The sequence below is a fragment of the Aplidium turbinatum genome, chromosome 1 (genome assembly GCF_918807975.1).
Source record: "Aplidium turbinatum chromosome 1, kaAplTurb1.1, whole genome shotgun sequence".
Taxonomy (NCBI): Eukaryota; Metazoa; Chordata; class Ascidiacea; order Aplousobranchia; family Polyclinidae; genus Aplidium; species Aplidium turbinatum.
Window position 1 is genome coordinate 18421440 of NC_137472.1, and position 17152 is coordinate 18438591.

General features: G+C 38.0%; 1 protein-coding gene across 1 annotated transcript; it reads left to right on the forward strand.

Annotated features, from left to right (window-relative positions):
• Window positions 1–4824: 4824 nt before the first annotated feature.
• Window positions 4825–8298, forward strand: LOC145769310 (large ribosomal subunit protein uL29-like). The gene is made up of 4 exons (XM_082580908.1): window positions 4825–4919; window positions 5192–5328; window positions 7735–7816; window positions 8113–8298. The coding sequence occupies exons 1-4, from the start codon at window positions 4917–4919 to the stop codon at window positions 8260–8262; spliced, it is 372 nt and encodes a 123-aa protein (XP_082437034.1). The 5' UTR covers window positions 4825–4916; the 3' UTR covers window positions 8263–8298.
• The last annotated feature ends 8854 nt before the right edge of the window (window positions 8299–17152 follow it).

The window sequence follows — 17152 nt, forward strand, 5'->3', positions numbered from 1 at the left end:
TCATTGTTATTTCGTTGTTGTTGTTCGTTATTAGTGCATTTGCAGTTTGTGTATTATTTCGTTGTTTTGGATATGGACAGCTTTGTCTGATGCAAATAAATATTATATTATATCTGAATTATATCTGCATCCTAGGCAAAGGCTACGGTAACTCTTTATTACACTTCCTTACCTTTTCCATGACCAGATCAAAACGGATATAATAAAAGCATGACCGCTCTTGCGCAATGGTAAAATTGCTCGAATGCGTGATATTCACTATCGCCATCTAGCAGTTGCTGTTTTGAACTTTTATTTGCCACGTGGCGCTAGAGTATTATTTCTGATTTTATTGATGCTTCAATGGCAATTCTAGGTTCACCAGAAGAGATTTAACAGCAAAGTTAGTGTAGATGGTCAGAAAGTTTTCAATTTTATTAGGGACAGGGTTTTGGGCCTAGGTCAAACATATGCTGAAATCTGAAAAGCGGTTTTGGTCTAATTTTTATTGCAGAAATAGGGATAGCAATCTTCTTACCTGTGCCATTTCAGTTTTTGAGTTTAAACACACATTAGCCTATTTTATTTGAAATTTGTGTTTCGGGTTATTTTACCAAAAATTTGTGTTTAGGGGAATGGATACAACCTAGTTTGTATCATGAACAGTTCGGACCGTCAGTTCGTACCTTGAAAAGATCAAGAAAAAAATTTAAAAAAAGCCGAAGTCGCTGATTGCAGTTTCCGCATTCATTTTAAAATTTTCCCCCTGAAAAGATCGAGAGTAAAAATAGCTCAAAACCGAAGTCCGCTGATCGCATTTTCCGCAAACATTTTTCCGCAGTTTCCGCTAACCCTAATTCTAACCATAGAGTAATCTATGCTCTAACCCTAACCCTCGCTGATCGCAGTTTCCACAAACATTTTTCCGCAGTTTCCGCTAACCTTTACCCTAACTATAGAGTAATCTATGCTCTAACCCTAACCCTCGCTAATCGCAGTTTCCGCAAACATTTTTTCGCAGTTTCCGCTAACCGCAGTTTCCGCTTACCCTAACTCTAACCATAGAGTAATCTATGCTCTAACCCTAACCCTCGCTGATCGCAGTTTTCGCAAACATTTTTCTGCAGTTTCCGCTAACCGCAGTTTCTGCTAACCCTAACCCTCGAGTTTGTTTCAAATTGTTTGGGGAAACTCCGATCAGCGACTTCGGCTTTGTGCTATTAAACTGCGATCAGCAACTTCGACTTTTTTAATTTTTTCTCTCGATCTTTTCAGGGTACGAACTGACTGTACGAATGGTTCAAGGTACGAACTAGGTTGCACCCTAGGGGAATCACCATAACTACGGTTTCAACTCTTAATAAGAATTCAACCTATTTTGTTCCCCAATTTCAGGGGACGAAATCGGGAAACAAAATAGGTTGCATCCTTGGTAGTTAAGCAAATGACAACTTAGCAAGCAACATTTCAGCAAGTGGCTAAAATTGGCAAATATTCAACCCGAGCAAGTCGAAACTTGGCATGTCACTTCAGCAAATTAAGTTTAGCAAGCGATAACCAAGCAAGTCCCATGCTAGATGCAAATCACATTTGCTGACTTAAACAGTAGGCCTAGCTGAAATGTACCTGCTAAGTTGAACATTGCATTTGAACTTCTCGTTTGTGGCTTCATTATTTTTTACAAATCAAAAATCACAAAAACTTTGAGCATGGGCCTCAGTACCGGTACCTTTATTGCACAGTTGCTCCCTTTTGCATAAGCAGTGCAACTTCGTAATTTGGGAACTGGTATACAAGTCCCCCCCCCGGTAACTCATGACAAAGAGGAATTGACCAAAACATGTGGATTAAAGTGTGTGAACAGTAAAGCAAAGGTAAAGTAGTTTCACCCTATATGTTTGGTCCAGTCCTGTCTTTGTCATGAGTTACCAAGGGGGGGGGGGACTTGTATACCAGCTCCGTAATTTGTACTGCATAACCTAATGCCCTGGTCTGAATTTTTGATAACCATCCGCGGAAAGCCGAAAGCATTTGGGTTTAAGCATTAATTTAGTCATCCATGGTTTGATTCAAGTTCTTTCAGTCCCAGTGTTGCCATCGTGGCTATCTGTAAATATTAGCAGTAGGTTGCCACAGTCTTTTCATTTTGATGCCAACTTAATAATAATAATAATTCTCCGATTTCACTCGCTCGAAGCGTTTATTCACTGTCCAGATGGAGCCTATTATGTAAAAAAAATTATGTTACAAAAGCTATGGTTTACAATATCTGCCCCACCAAACTTTTTTCAAAATCACATATACCTAAACCGAACGCCAATTTGCATTTATCCATATCGAGTGCTGGAATTTGCATTACAATCTAATCTCTTGGTGTAATTGATTAGGAATTGATTATGATGTGGTGTCAATATCATCAGCTCATTGAGATATAATCTTATTTAATTGCATTTATTTTATCAATGGTCTTAATTTGGCAACACTGAATGGTTTGGTTTTGAATATTTGTCATCGGACCTTGATAGGTTTATTCATGGTTATTCCTGGTTGTTTCGTATACTTGTAGACTATGTAGAGGCTCTTCACCAGTGATGTACGCGCATACAAAAAATATTGACGCTGTCAGCGTAAACACAAACGTTCCAAAAACATACGCCGTATGCGTCAACGTAACTTGTAAAAAAACTTGGCGGCGTCAGCGTCAGCGCATATACTAGCGTAAACTAATTTTGTTTGCTAGGTGCCAAACATTCACACGGTATAAACCACTCGAAACAAACAAGTTTTATTTTGAATTTCCACGAAGAAACACAAGCATCTGAAAGTGTTCATCTGACAATTTGCTGTGTTTTGGTTCTGATATGTCTTTGCCCATTGCAAACATTCTTTCAACTGCAGCGCTGGAAGATATTGGCGTGTTGTAGCAAAAAAAAATACATTAAAAAGTATGCATTTACGCTATGCACTAAAAAACCTCGAAAACTTTACGGCGTATAGCCTCAAGCGCAAACTGTCTAAAAAATGTGGCCGTAAGCGTTAGCGTAAACAAAAAGTCTACGCCGCAACTCTGCGGCGTATACGTACATTCACTAGCGTACGCAGGGGGGCCATTGGGCCATGCCCCTCCCCCCTTAAACTTGTTTTAGTAGTTAACGACGTAGATTAAGGCATTTAATATGTTTTGGATTGCACTGTCAAAGCAATAGTCAAAGCAATATCAAAGCCAGAAAGATCGCTCCTTAAAAAAAAAAGGATATAAAAATGCTAAGCAACTGTATTTATACACGAAATTTTCCTCCGCCGGTGTTGCCAGGCGCAAAGCTAATGAGTTAAATAAAACTTGAACGTAGGCCAAACAGTAGAATTATGGAATTATGAGAGCGTTGGACTGCACTGCAGAATATTGGCTGGTGACAAATATAAGACAACAGTCGGTACAAACTCATTTTTATTTATTTCTACAGACTTTGAAGAAATTATTGATTTGTTTGCAAGACAAAAACCTCGCCGGAAGCAATTTTAAACAATCAGTTCATTATACAATGACATTCATTGATGTAAGGCCTTTTAGGCTATTTAAATCAACAATACAAATAACTTTTTGTAAGGAATTGAGAATATAAATCGTAGCGCACCATCGAAATGTTTTTTTGGGGGGCAACACTTTTTTCATCTGTTTAGGGCAGCACTTAGGCTAAATCCGGCCCTGAGCGTGATCTTGAGCCGGGTGCGTAACTACTGAGCTAAATGGGCGGACAATGAATGGTTATCAGGTCACAGGATTCTGCCCAGAGCTAAAAGGAAATTACATCCAATGCAGTGCTTTTTATTCATTCAAGTTTGATTTATTTTCTACTTGGTCTGCCTTTATTTTGTGAATTTTATTTTCTCTTTATTCAAGCGCACACTACGTATTTTTTGCTTTTTAGTACACATCAGTTAGCTTGTTGAATTGTCATCATTGGAAAATATGTACAAAGTTTAGATTCTTGATCAGACCTTCGGAGAAAAAAACAATATGATTTGATTTTCTGTAAATATGTAAAATATATTAATTAAAATTTTGGTACATTGCGACTCAGTTCAGTTCAGTTGTTTTTTTTCTGACCATCATAACAAAACAATACACGTCAACATAGCAAAGGTCGAGAAAAAGGTAGAAGCGACAAAACGCGAACGTTAAAACGTGCTTGTGACCGAAGTAAGTTATTGAGTTGAAAAAAATTTTGGCACGGTCGCAACACCTTCAGAAAAATTTAAGATATAAAAAGAAAATAAAAAAAAGAAAATGATACAAAACAAATAAATTTAGGCTATAGCTTTATTAGCCCACATAGCTTTAGCTGATATATTTAAGATTTGTATGGACAGTTGCTATGAAGATCGGCCATGGTGCGTTATCAAGAGTGCTGATGGTCTTAAGGGGAACACGTCTTGATGCGTTTAGCTCATAGCAAGAAGAGCAAGGCAGGCAAAGAAAACCCCACAAAGAAATCCTACCACGGGCAAGCCATTTCAACCGCAACGCACCAGGCCTTGCACGACTCACAAAATAGATAGGCTATAACTTGACGACATGAAAACAATGACGAAAACAAATAAAACAAACTAGCAAAAACAGCATCATCATCTTTCGGAAATTCAATTATACCCAGGGAAAGTTATGTCGAGTATGAGTTTTTATGTTTGTTTTTAATATGGACCATCTTTTGCAATCACTTTTGTTTATTGTGTTGTGTAGATTTTTGTTTATTTGTCAGCAGAAAGAATAAACAAACTTACCTGAACTGCCTTCAATTGGTGTAAAACATCCAACTCTCTCTCAAAATTATTTAATACATTTTCATTAAACTTTTAAATTGTATTGGAAACACTAAAAGATTTTGGAAACGAGATCATTGTTGGTTTGCTTTCCTTTTGCGCAGTTAATTTTTAAAATGGTAGGTTTATTTCATATCCTACTTAATCCTGCTAGACGTTAGTTAAATCAATGAAATGTCTGTATTGTGTTAATTGCATGCCTTGATCTTCCGAAAATGTTTTGCAATTTTTTTCAAGAGCTGTTTTTTAGACTCAATAATAGTGTATTTCAAGTAGCAGGTTGGCCAGCTCAAAAATGCCACATAACAAACAATATATCCTAACTGCAGTTTTTTTGTGAAGAATGTAGATATGTTTTTACATTGCAATTCAGTGCCTAATGTCATTGCAGGGAAAGGTCAAAGCCAGAGAATTGCGAGGAAAGTCCAAAGAAGACTTGTTAAAGCAACTAAATGACTTTAAACAAGAGCTGTCAACTTTGCGTGTAGCAAAAGTGACTGGTGGTGCTGCATCAAAGCTTTCAAAAATGTAAGTACAATTTCACTAACGAGCTGGTAGACCATGTTAGATCGCCGACTTCCACAAGCCAACATTTCTTCATTCTCTTCATATTTCAAACTTTTTTCTCTACTGCTGTTTGTACATGAATTGTTTTTCTTCTTGCTCACTTTTGCAACCTTCACAAAGCAAAGTTTCTCTCATGCCTACGAGAAGTATATTGGTAAATGTTTGGCAGTGGCTATTTGACCGGCTCCGGTCTTTGAATCTGAAACACTATTTGACCGGTCATGACATCACTACATAAGCACTTTTTTCTTTCAAAGCAAAAGACGATAAGCGCCTTAAGTTTTAAATTCAACACGGTTTCTACAACTGAGTCCGTGGCGCATACGTAACGTCACGGACTACCATTCTTGAGGGAATAAGTTCGATACTATCCGGAAGCGCTCTTTTTTTTTTTTTTAACTACAAAAGGATACAAACTGATATGAATAAATCAACAAGTGAATAAAAAAGTTTTTTCTAGTCTTTATTTTTAACAAATTCCTTTCATTTCTTAGCACAAATTCTCTGAAAAAATCACACCTTCTAATAGGCTGTAAGATTACGTTTCGCTGAAGTCCGAAGTTAAAAATTAAATCCAGTCTCATTGTCGCACAACAATCAGTCAAGTTTCAAATCATCATCTCAACCAACCCTTCAAGACAACTTTCCACTTTCACTTTACTACGCTACGCTGAAGAGGTCGGGAGATCAAAACACTGGCCTTTGTCCGTAGTTGCTTTTCATAATGTCTTTTTAGACATTCTTTTTGGGTCAATAATGTCTTTTTAGATATTACTTTTAAAGAAATAAAAAGGAGTCAAAAGGCATGTAAATTGTAAATTTCACTCTGTGTGGAGCTACATGTACTTGAGAGGTTAACTGTTATTCTTTTATTCACAAATTAAAAAAACTTAACTTTATTACTCACATTTGGAAAGATTTAAAAAAATGGGCTGTAGGCTACTCAAATTAAAAATTGACCACAAAAATGCACTTTGGGTCAAAATTTAGTTAAAAAAAAAAAAAGAGCGCTTCCGGATAGTATCGAACTCATTCCCTTTAGAATGGCAGCCCGAGACGTTACGTATGCGCCACGGACTCAGTTGAAGAAAACGTGTTGAATTTAAAACTTAAGGCGCTTATCGTCTTTTGCTTTGAAAGAGAAAAAGTGCTTATGTAGTGACGTCATGACCGGTCAAATAGTGTTTCAGATTCAAAGACCGGAGCCGGTCAAATAGCCACTGCCTAAATGTTTTGCAATGTGTATTCACTGAGTATTGACCTATAAGAACTCCAAACCTAGCTCTACATTTACTTGGATGCAACCTATTTCGTCCCCTGAAAAGATCAAGAAAAAAAGTACAACAGAACCGAAGTTGCTGATTGGAGTTGCCGCAAACATTTCAAAATTTTTCCTTTGAAAAGATCTAGAGAAAAATACAGAAGCGCCAAAGTCGCTGATCGGAGTTACCGGTATCAAATTAAGATTGTAACAGTGTAGTCCCTCCACTGCAAGTGATCACGAGCTGCCACACTGGAATGATCTATTCATTTGCAAATAACGTTTCTAGACAAAATTACAAAGAAAAAGTGCACTTATTTTGTGGTGGCCCATAAAAATGCAGTAGCCTAATTGATTTAAGAGGAAAATTTTAAAATGTTTGTGGCAAGTTTGATCAGTGACTTTGGCTTTGTTCCATTTTTTCTCTTGTTTTTTTCAAAGGACAAAGTGTTCAGGAGACAAAATAAATTGCATCCTATTTACTTGGAAAGCAAAAATCAGTGCATTTAAATACAACTGCAAATATGTTGCACTGCCTTGTGTTGCGTTGTTCTTACCTGAGTGAACGCAAACACATGATATATAAAGAATTATTAAAAAAACAAATTTGACTTCCCGAACAAAGCTTTGATAGGTCATGCTTTGTCGCCTGAGGCCTGCGACCCATTTAAATCGTCTTCGTGGCTATATTTAAGAAATATTTTAAGAAAGAGGTTGTATTCGTATTGTGTTTTTGTTGTACTTATGCTTATTCCCATTCAGCAAATTAGACTTGTTAACGATACAGAATGCGAATACAAATTGACGGTTTTTGTACAAAACTGGCTTAATTACATGAAAAATGTGACAGAATTTTGTAAACGGTTGCATTAGGTGTTGACCGTGCCAAATTTCTCAACTCAATAACTTACTTTGGTCACAAGCATGTTTTAACGTTTGCGTTTTGTCGCTTCTACCTTTTTCTCGACCTTTGCTATGTTGACGTGTATTGTTTTTGTGATATGATGGTCAGAAATAAAAAACAACTGAACTGAACTAGTTTGTCAGTGCTAAGGTAAAGGCAACAGTTTTAGAATAAATATTAATGACAAACTTGTTTCTTTTAGCCGACTTGTCCGGAAAAGCATCGCTCGAGTTCTCACGGTGATCAATCAGACCCAAAAAGATAACCTGAGAAAGTTGTTTAAGGTGATATGATCTTCTGTGACTGCAACCAGTAATTCTTTTTTTAGTGGGTGTTGTAAACGGTGCAGAAGGGCAATTGTCCTCCGAAATTTTGTGCTAGCTTCGCCTCTGGTTTCTGAATGTGTGAATCGATAGTTATTCATTTCAAAAGTATATGCAGCAAATTTCATGGAAAAACTTTAAAAATCGTAGAAATGTAAAACAGCAAAGACAATATAAACGCTAAAATGTACACACCGCCCACTTTGGTTTTCAGGGGATAATCAATTTTCTGAACTCATTTTTAATCTTCATTGCAGGGAAAGAAACATAAGCCCATTGACCTTCGCCCGAAGAAGACCCGGGCCCTCCGCCGCAGATTGAACAAACATGAAGAAAACATAAGAACAAAAAAGCAACAGCGAAGGATGAGACTGAGCGGCAAGAGGATGTATGCCATCAAGGCGTAAAACTGCGGTCGTGATAATAAATTCTATTCATGAAAATGTTGCCTGTTGATTTTTTGTGCATGTGCCGCAATCCCTGAATGTCCTCGACGTGGTGCGCGCAAAAAGTGTTTGACCTGACGCACAGCTAGGCTACAGTACAGTATTAGCTTTGTTAAAGTGGGTGAAAACTCTTCTACAATGCGTTGCAAAATGTTCCTATCAATATGTTTAAAGCCAAGCTGTGGTGTAAACGCATCAATGATGCTAGATTGATAGACGTATTTATAGTCCGGTGGCAGAGACGATTGACCTTGCATTGTTGTATTAAGTTTTTTTTATTGTTGATTTTGGTAGCCAAGGGTGTCTATTTTCAGAAACTGCTTGATGACATGTTGTCACCTTTGAGCAATTTGAAAAATTCAAGATGGCCGCCATTACCTATAAATGACGATAACTCCCTACCCATTCACTTTAGGAAGGAGATTTCTGTCTCTATACCTAGGTTGTAGGGGTCAAGCTATCCATTGGAACTAATTATTTTGTTAATATCGTATTACATAATGGTAATTTTCAAGATGGCCGCCATTACCTATAAATGACCATAACTTCCTACCCATTCACATTAGGAAGGTGATTTTTGTCTCTATACCGAGGTTGTAAGGGTCAAGCTATCCATTAGAACTAAGTATTATGTTAATATCGTATTCCACACTGGTAATTTCCAAGATAGCTGTCGTAACACTAAAATATCTTCTATATACATTATATACTATTCACTCTTGGAGGTAAATATAAAAAGGAAAACGACCACAGGTGTTGTATTATAACAAATGTTCTTTAATTGTAATTCTGACTTGCAGCTATACTTCGCAAGCTAACAATGTCTGCTAACCCTGGAGACTTTAAAACCACCAACCCATCGCCGAAGCGTTCGCATAGGTTTTGGACAATTAAACGACGTGTCAGCCTATCACCCCCGAATTCTTTGTATGCTTCATGCAACTCAACTGAATTCAGGAAGCCGGACGATTCTTTTATCATTACAACAGGTGATTCAAAGGCACGATCAATGTTAACTTGGCTATCAGACTTAGTTGCAGCTGAAGTCACATTTTTTTTCTGACAAGAAGCTATTTCGGCAATCTACATGATACCTTGCATCAGCTGCATGAAGGTCACTTAGGCTACAGTGCTATCTACCCTTTGCCGCACAACTTCTGATAGCTCATCTTGACGCCGTTCGCAGGCTTCACGTATAGTTTGCTTGAGTGAGTTCTTGCCACCTGCGCTGCCTATTTCCCGACATGAATAAGAATATGCTGGTCGTTAACGTTTTGGGTTTTTGGGATCTTTTTCAAGCACACAAATTTCCCCACAAAACAAACAATGTACTTTGAAAATAAACCCTGGTAGTGATGACCGTCTCTTGGTCTTAGGTGGAATGTAAGACGAGTAACTTCCTGGATTCTTCCTTTTGTGCCTTTCAACCTGGAGGCTTGAAGTATATGTTGAAGCACAGTTTCTGTGACATTTTACTGTGCATTTTGGATTTTCAATAATTTTTTCTTCAAGAAGTTTATGATACCTGTCCCCGTAGATTTTGCTATGCTTGATAAAGTTTTGAATTCTGACAGGACCCGTGTCTTTCAACGGTTCAGTCTTATTCTCACATCCAAATTTGGACACGAAAAAGCACTGTTGTTTATTCATATTTCACTATTGGTGATCGTCATATACTATACTATAGTCTATACCTGAAAAGACGACAGTGAATTATATTAGTGCCCGTCTATTACAATACAGGCCTCGAAATTTGTTTTAGTTGACGGCGGACAAACGTGTTCGGTCTGAGCAGCTATCTCGGCGGACAAATTAAGTCTCACGGCGGACACACCAGTTTTAACGGCGATCGTCATACTTAATCACTTTATCTTGATAATTGTTCGCCATTTGAGAACTATAGCTACGGTTTGGAAGGCTTTTTAAAATTTCAGCGAAGTCACTTTGAAAGGCTTTCATCAGACCAACGACGTGCGCTTGCAGAGTCAAAGCGTCGTGTAGCTGCTTCATACGCCGCATAACTGATTAATCGGACGAGACTTAGCGAAGAATTCACCTTTGTTACGCTGATTCAATGTCATCAATCGTTGAACTTGAAGCAACGTAAAGATCGAAAGTTTTTCTGCTTGAATGGAAACTAAGGGGTACAGTATTCACGTTTTGTAGATGCGCGCTAGAATTCGCGGGAAATTATATTCTCGCAACAATTGTTCGTGCTATGCAATGACGATTTGTATCGCTAGTTCCTGTGTTATTTCTCGGCGGACAAATATGACCGATCTAGATGGTACTTCCCGCGGACATCACATGCTGTGACGGCGGACATGTCCGCCGTGAATTTATGGGCCTGCAATGTGATATTTACAAGGAGTTATGGTCATTTATAGGTAATGGACGCCATCTTGGAAATTACCAGTATGTAATACGATATTAACATAATACTAATGCTCTAATATACTAATGCTCATAATTTTAATGGATAGCTTGACCCTCACAACCTAGATACATAGAGACAAAAATCACCTTCCTAAGGTGAATGGGTAGGGAGTTATGGTCATTTATAGGTAATGGTGGCCATCTTGGAAATTACCAGTATGTAATACGATATTAACGTAATACTTAGTTTTAATGGATAGCTTGACCCCTAAAACCTAGGTATAGAGACAAAAATTACTTTCCTACAGTGAATGAGTAGGAAGTTATGGTCATTTATAGGTAATAGCGGCCATCTTGGAAATTATCATTATGTTATACGATATTAACGTAATACTTAGTTTTAATGGATAGCTTGACCTCTAAAACCTAGGTATAGAGACAGAAATCACCTTCCTAAAGTGAATGGGTAGGGAGTTATGGTCATTTATAGGTAATGGCGGCCATCTTGGACGCCATCTTGAATTTCTCAAATTGCTCAAAGGTGACAACATGTCATCAAGCAGTTTCTGAAAATAGAGACCCTTGGCTACCAAAATCAACAATAAAAAAAACTTAATACAACAATGCAAGGTTAAGGGAAAAAATGGCATTTGGCTCCCAGACTATTACGATTTTATTGCAAGGTAACGTAAATTAGTTTCAACGGACGAGCACTTACAATTTTTTCTATAAAGTACGTACCGGTAATGAAAAGATCTGGCAGCGCTTTCACGTACCGTAATACATTCTTCGCTTGTCAGATACCCTCGCTTAGTTGGCCATTCTGCAGTTGTGTGAAACCCTGGTTTGAGCGTTTCTTGCCACACTGCAAGTCTAAGTTTGTTTTGGAAATGTGAACATTCAAACGTTTGAAGTACCGTTTGCTACCGCGACCCTTTCAATGGTTTAATTTTTACATTGTTGAAAACTTGCAGCGTGAAACAATCTTCATTGTAATTTTACAGGCTACGGTACCTGTAAAATAAAGAAAAAGACATGTTTATTTATTTTTGATAAAGGTAGCTTTGCATTTATTCAGTCAACATCTCCGCTTGAAGCAGATTGCGCATCAACGTGGGTTATCTACAAGAGTCACGGTTTTGAACCAGCTCAAAGCTTGAAAATAAACATCAAAATTATTTATTGAAATGTTTCGAAAATGTGAGAAAAAGATAAAACTTCATGAAAAATGTGGTTTGGTAGGCTACACATTGTTTCCAAATTATTTGAGTTATTCAAGAAAAAGCTATTTTTGTCCCTCTGGTCCCTTATCTCCCCTACCAATTCAATGCGCTTCAATCTTGAAAGCAATTAACGCATAACTTACAATATCAACATAACCTACTCTGCTGAAATTGTAGTAGTTTAGTTTATAAGATTTGAAATACCTTTTCAACATTTGACAATATTCATATGCTTGCAAATTTGATGGAAAATATAAAAATCGAGATGTGCGCCAATATTGGCTCTGGTTTGGCTTTCTGGTTGTGCGCTTGAGCAACGCATTTTAGGGACTGCTCTTCGTTCTGCGGCACCTAGTAGCCTAGCTTGGAATAGCTGAATTTCAACTCTTATTTATTGTGATGTCTTGTGTGAGCTATGTTATAATCACAGCAATTTCGGTTAGTAGATTTTTTTTCATAGGCAACTATCAAATCCACAATCATCAGGAAAGACAAGCATTTTAGCTGGGATAGGCTTCCATAAAAGTAACGTTGTATTAATACATAGGTAGATCCACAATAGGTCTAATGTTATTTTGATTCTATCTTAGTTACGTGTTAAACAATAACAAATTCATACCTACTTGATCATGTTTGTTGTCAAACTAGACAGCACACATGGCGTTTGTACTAAATACAACTTTCAAGCTGTTTGAAAAGTAAGCAAATGTGCTCAAACAGTAGATAGCAATTATTCTGAATAGAACCATCAAGAAACGATGGCCCAATACTCGGATGTGCGCTTGAGCAACACACTTTCAAAGAAAGCTTCTCAGGCTACCTAGTGAACGAAATAATTTACATTCTGCTAAATCTGGGTGACCGGGCTGCGAAATTTTTGTCCCACAAACTTTCTGCCTCTTTTACATATTTCTGTAAGCAGGCCCGCAACCAGCAAATATTTTCGGGGGGGGGCATTTAATTTTTTTCAAAGAACAAACATTAAAATGATGCATTGTGACATTTTTATGTTGATGTCCACGCCCATTGATAGAGTGTGTGGCACTACCGGTATCATGCTATCATGTTCAGTGGTCATAACTTATGTCAATCACGTTTTTGTTTAGTACAGCATTAAAGGAAACTAGCCTTTGTAACCTTTTCTCATTTTACTATGACTACCCAAGGAAGAAAATTACGATATCACAGTAATGTGTTCAGTCGGTTACAAATAAAATACAACATCTGTAGGCTACGAACTGCATTGGCACGACTGGAGTCATAAATTAATCAATAACATATACTTACATCAACATAAACAAACAGATACATATGAATAAACTCAACACGGTAATTACAAATTACACTCCTGAAACATTTTGTTGGCTCAACAAGTTTTTATGTTTGTAGGCCCAAAGAAGTTGACTTTGCAAATGCAAAATGACATTTTAATTTAGAGCATAATGTCTAACTTTCTACTTGATTTGGCAAGTTCGTTTAACACCAATTCCGCGCTTGGAATTTGAGTACGATGGATTTGCATGAGAGCTAGTCCAGAAAGCCTGTCCTGCCCCATAGTGCTTCTAAGGCAGTGATTCCCAATCTGGGGTTCGCGGACCCCTTGAGGGTCCGTGAGAAAGCATTTGGGGGTCCGTGATTACCTTGATGAATTTTGGAGAAAAAAACGAAAAGCGATCTTTTTACTTTCATTTCTCTTTTTAAATGCAAATGTGTCAAGCTCAAGCCCGCGAGAATAAATTGTAGGCTACCGGCATGCATTCAAATAAATCTAGCTGCTGCTTACAGTGTGTACATTGACCTTAAACTACATCTACCACAACGCATGTCGATTAGGCTACAGTCAAATCAGGATTGGCTCGTCTATTACGTTATAGCTCGTTTATTATCGCCTGGACGTTGAGGATGACATGCGTGTTGCATTGTCAAAAACTCAACCACAATTCAGTCGTTTAGTTAAGGAAAGGCAGAAACAGCCTCTCATTAAATTTGCTTACGTTGAAAAAGTTTCGGCATGGCACTTTGGGTCACCTTAATATTCAAATACTGCTAACATTTCTTGAACAATTCATTCATTTTTTTATTTGAGCAACTGTTTAACCTGATATTTGCCGCAGGAGTCATAACGGCAATGCAATATGACACAGTACAGTAGTTGAGTAGCATAATTACAATAGTCAATAGTATGTTAATTGAGTTTCAGGCCAAATTTAGGTAGGGGTCCGCAGAATTAATAATTTGTCTAAAGGGGTCCGTGACAACAAAAAGGTTGGGAACCACTGTTCTAAGGTAACTTTTCAAGCGTCGTAGACAGCTAAATGTTCTTTCTGCAGAAGCAATTGTGACTGGAAGTGTAGCCAAAATTATGAAGAGTTTGTAAATGTTTGGATAAAACTCTTTTTGGGATTCTATTGCTGACACCGCATCAATCGCACTTGCTGGCCTTTCACTTTCAAGAATTCATTTAAAATCAGATTTACAAATGCCTAAGCCCAACTGAGTAGCTTATTCACCACGCTATCGCAGCTGCTTTTGATCTCGAATTATCTAGTTGTTTTTAAATGCTTTTTATGGTGATGATGGATGCTGACATTATGTATACGCTAACGAAAAAGATAATGAGGATGCCAGCCTAATTTATCGAACAAAATTGTTAGCATAGCTTCCAACCAGCGTAGCCTACTTTCGGTTTCGATAGTCTACACTCTACAGTAGCCTACGTGCACGGACATTTTGCCGAACATTTTGCCGAACATTTTGCCGAAAGACATTTTGCCGAAAGGACATTTTGCCGAAACTCATTTTGACGACAGGACTAATTACCGAATTCTATAATTTCGCCAATTTGTCTAATCGGCATTTAGTCCTTTCGGCAATTAGTCTTTCGGCAAAATAAGTTTCGAAAAAATGTCTATTCGGCAAAATGTCTATTCGGCAAAATGTCCTTTCGGCAAAATGTCCTTTCGACAAAATGTCCGGGTACCCTACAGTATGGCTGTACGTGTACGACGTATAGTAGGGCCTACATTTCATACTGCATAAAACGCTTAAAAATTTTTCAAAAAATTTCGGGGGGGGCAAATGCCCCCAATGCCCCCCCCTGGTTGCGGGCTTGTACTGTAAGCGTAGCCATTAGGCTACTGGTTTCCGCGCGGCTCGCGTAACTGTTTTTACCGATTTTCGCCCTCACAGCAGCCGATTTTCGCCCTCCAGCATGTCCAAATGTAAACATTGAACTTGAAAAAACACGTAGCCTGGAGACACACCTAGTCTATAGACAGGGGCGCCGGAAGCGGGGGGGCAGGGAGGGCGAATGCCCCCTGCCCTCAATTTTTCTGCAGATGGGGGGCAGGGGGGGCAATGGTGCCCTTTTAAAGTCATGTAAGCTACTGCACATTCCGCAATATAACAATTTCTGCTTTTCTCCTTAAAACTCGTTGTTTTTTCGGCAGCCATCGTGGCCTACCGGGAGCTCCTTCTCGGCGGCCAAATCTGCGTGCTTGGAGGCCAAAATACAAAATAACGATAGCACAAGTAAATAGAATTAAACTTGCAACAATGCTAAAATCATCACTTAGCGTTGTTGAAGTCTGGGTCTGGGCGACGTCCTACAATAGAATCGTTGCACCACGCAATAACTGCTTCATCGGGATTGTAATCCAGTACTGCGGGACAATCTAACGACACTCGCACGAGTGTCTCCAATGTGGCTGATTTTAAAGAAGTTCGCCACTCATCTAGAATTATTTTTAGCAACGAAAAGCAACGTTCGACATGTGTTGACAATGACGGCAAGGTAATAAAATAAGTATTTCAATGATGTGAAGGACATTACTAAAAGAAGTATAATTTTTGCAAAATAGGATGATAAAATGTTTTCCCCTCGGATGTCAACTAACCTAGTTCTCCTTTTTAACAACGATTCAATGTCCGACAACATCGATTCGACATAAAAACGACAATATTGCCAGCCGATGTAAATTAGCACTTTCGATTAAGACTTTATTCAAATATACATCGGGAATTACAAACAAGACTTACAGCGCTGTTGATCGGCTGATCGCAGATGGATATATTCCAGCAATAACAAATATTCCCGCACAATGCAACAGTGGCGATTATGACGCGCTGATCTAATTTTGCGTCACTCTTTGACACTACATATTTTCGACAGTTAATCCACGATCATTCTATTGCGAAATTAAATAATTGGCTAGAAGAGACTGGCGGCCAAACTTGGCCGATTGAGGAGGTAGCACCGGCGGTCATTCAAGCACTACTTAGCGGCCATGGCCGCAGTCTGCTTTGAGGCTTGACAGTAGGTTACATCATTATAACATAGGCTTGCCATTTTTTAGAAATGCAAATCCAGGACGCATATAAAACTGCAAATAATCTTAATGTAGGCCTAATACAAAATAATTTAATGCAACTATAATTATTTAATATGGGAAAATTACCAATATATTTAAGCCTATTTCTCCAACGAAAGCAAGGGAACTTAACAATATTTATGAGCACATGAATCAGGCCTAATAATATTTTTCTGTGCTAAGTAGGCTACCTTTTTCGAAAGTAGGCTACAGTGTTAGATTTTATCTTTTCATAAAATTCACTACATGTCAAATCAACATTAATTTTGCAAGTGAGGAGAGCTTTGACATTCTGCTCTAGCATTTGGCCTCTGTCATCAGACCACATATTGTTTATAATTGAAAAAATTTGTTCAACTGGTGCTGATGTCCCAGGCAAACAAAATACAAACTCGACAAGGTTTTGAAAGTTTGGAATGGTTATGTTTTTGTTAAAAGTTTACTTTTGTTCAAGAGATGTCGTTGCATTTTGCCATGATTCTTTCCTCTCACTCTTAGACATCTATTTCTTTACCAAAACGTGCTCATCGAAAAAGAAGTCGATGTTGATCATTTGCTTCTGAAACATTTTGTTGATATTTTCCGCAGACCCACTTGAGAAAGAATTGTTTAAGATGACTAGCTCAAGATTTTTTTTTTGCAAATCTCAAATTGAAAACTCCGAGACAAATTGGTTAACCGGGCGAGACAACTGGACAAGGCCTTAAAATCGGGACTGTCCCGGCTAAACCGGGACGTATGGCAAGCCTATAATAACATAGCATGATGCCCTTCTTTGCATACCGGACACTTGTATGCTATCATTACTCAACACATAGTGAGCTGATAGATTAGCATTATCGCTATATCTTATCTTAAAACTTGAAAAAAAATTGGCCTTTT

Coding starts and splice junctions, on each gene's coding strand:
- LOC145769310 (XM_082580908.1), top strand. Junction 5,329..7,734: donor GCATCAAAGCTTTCAAAAAT/GTAAGTACAATT, acceptor TGTTTCTTTTAG/CCGACTTGTCCGGAAAAGCA. Junction 7,817..8,112: donor ACCTGAGAAAGTTGTTTAAG/GTGATATGATCT, acceptor TCTTCATTGCAG/GGAAAGAAACATAAGCCCAT.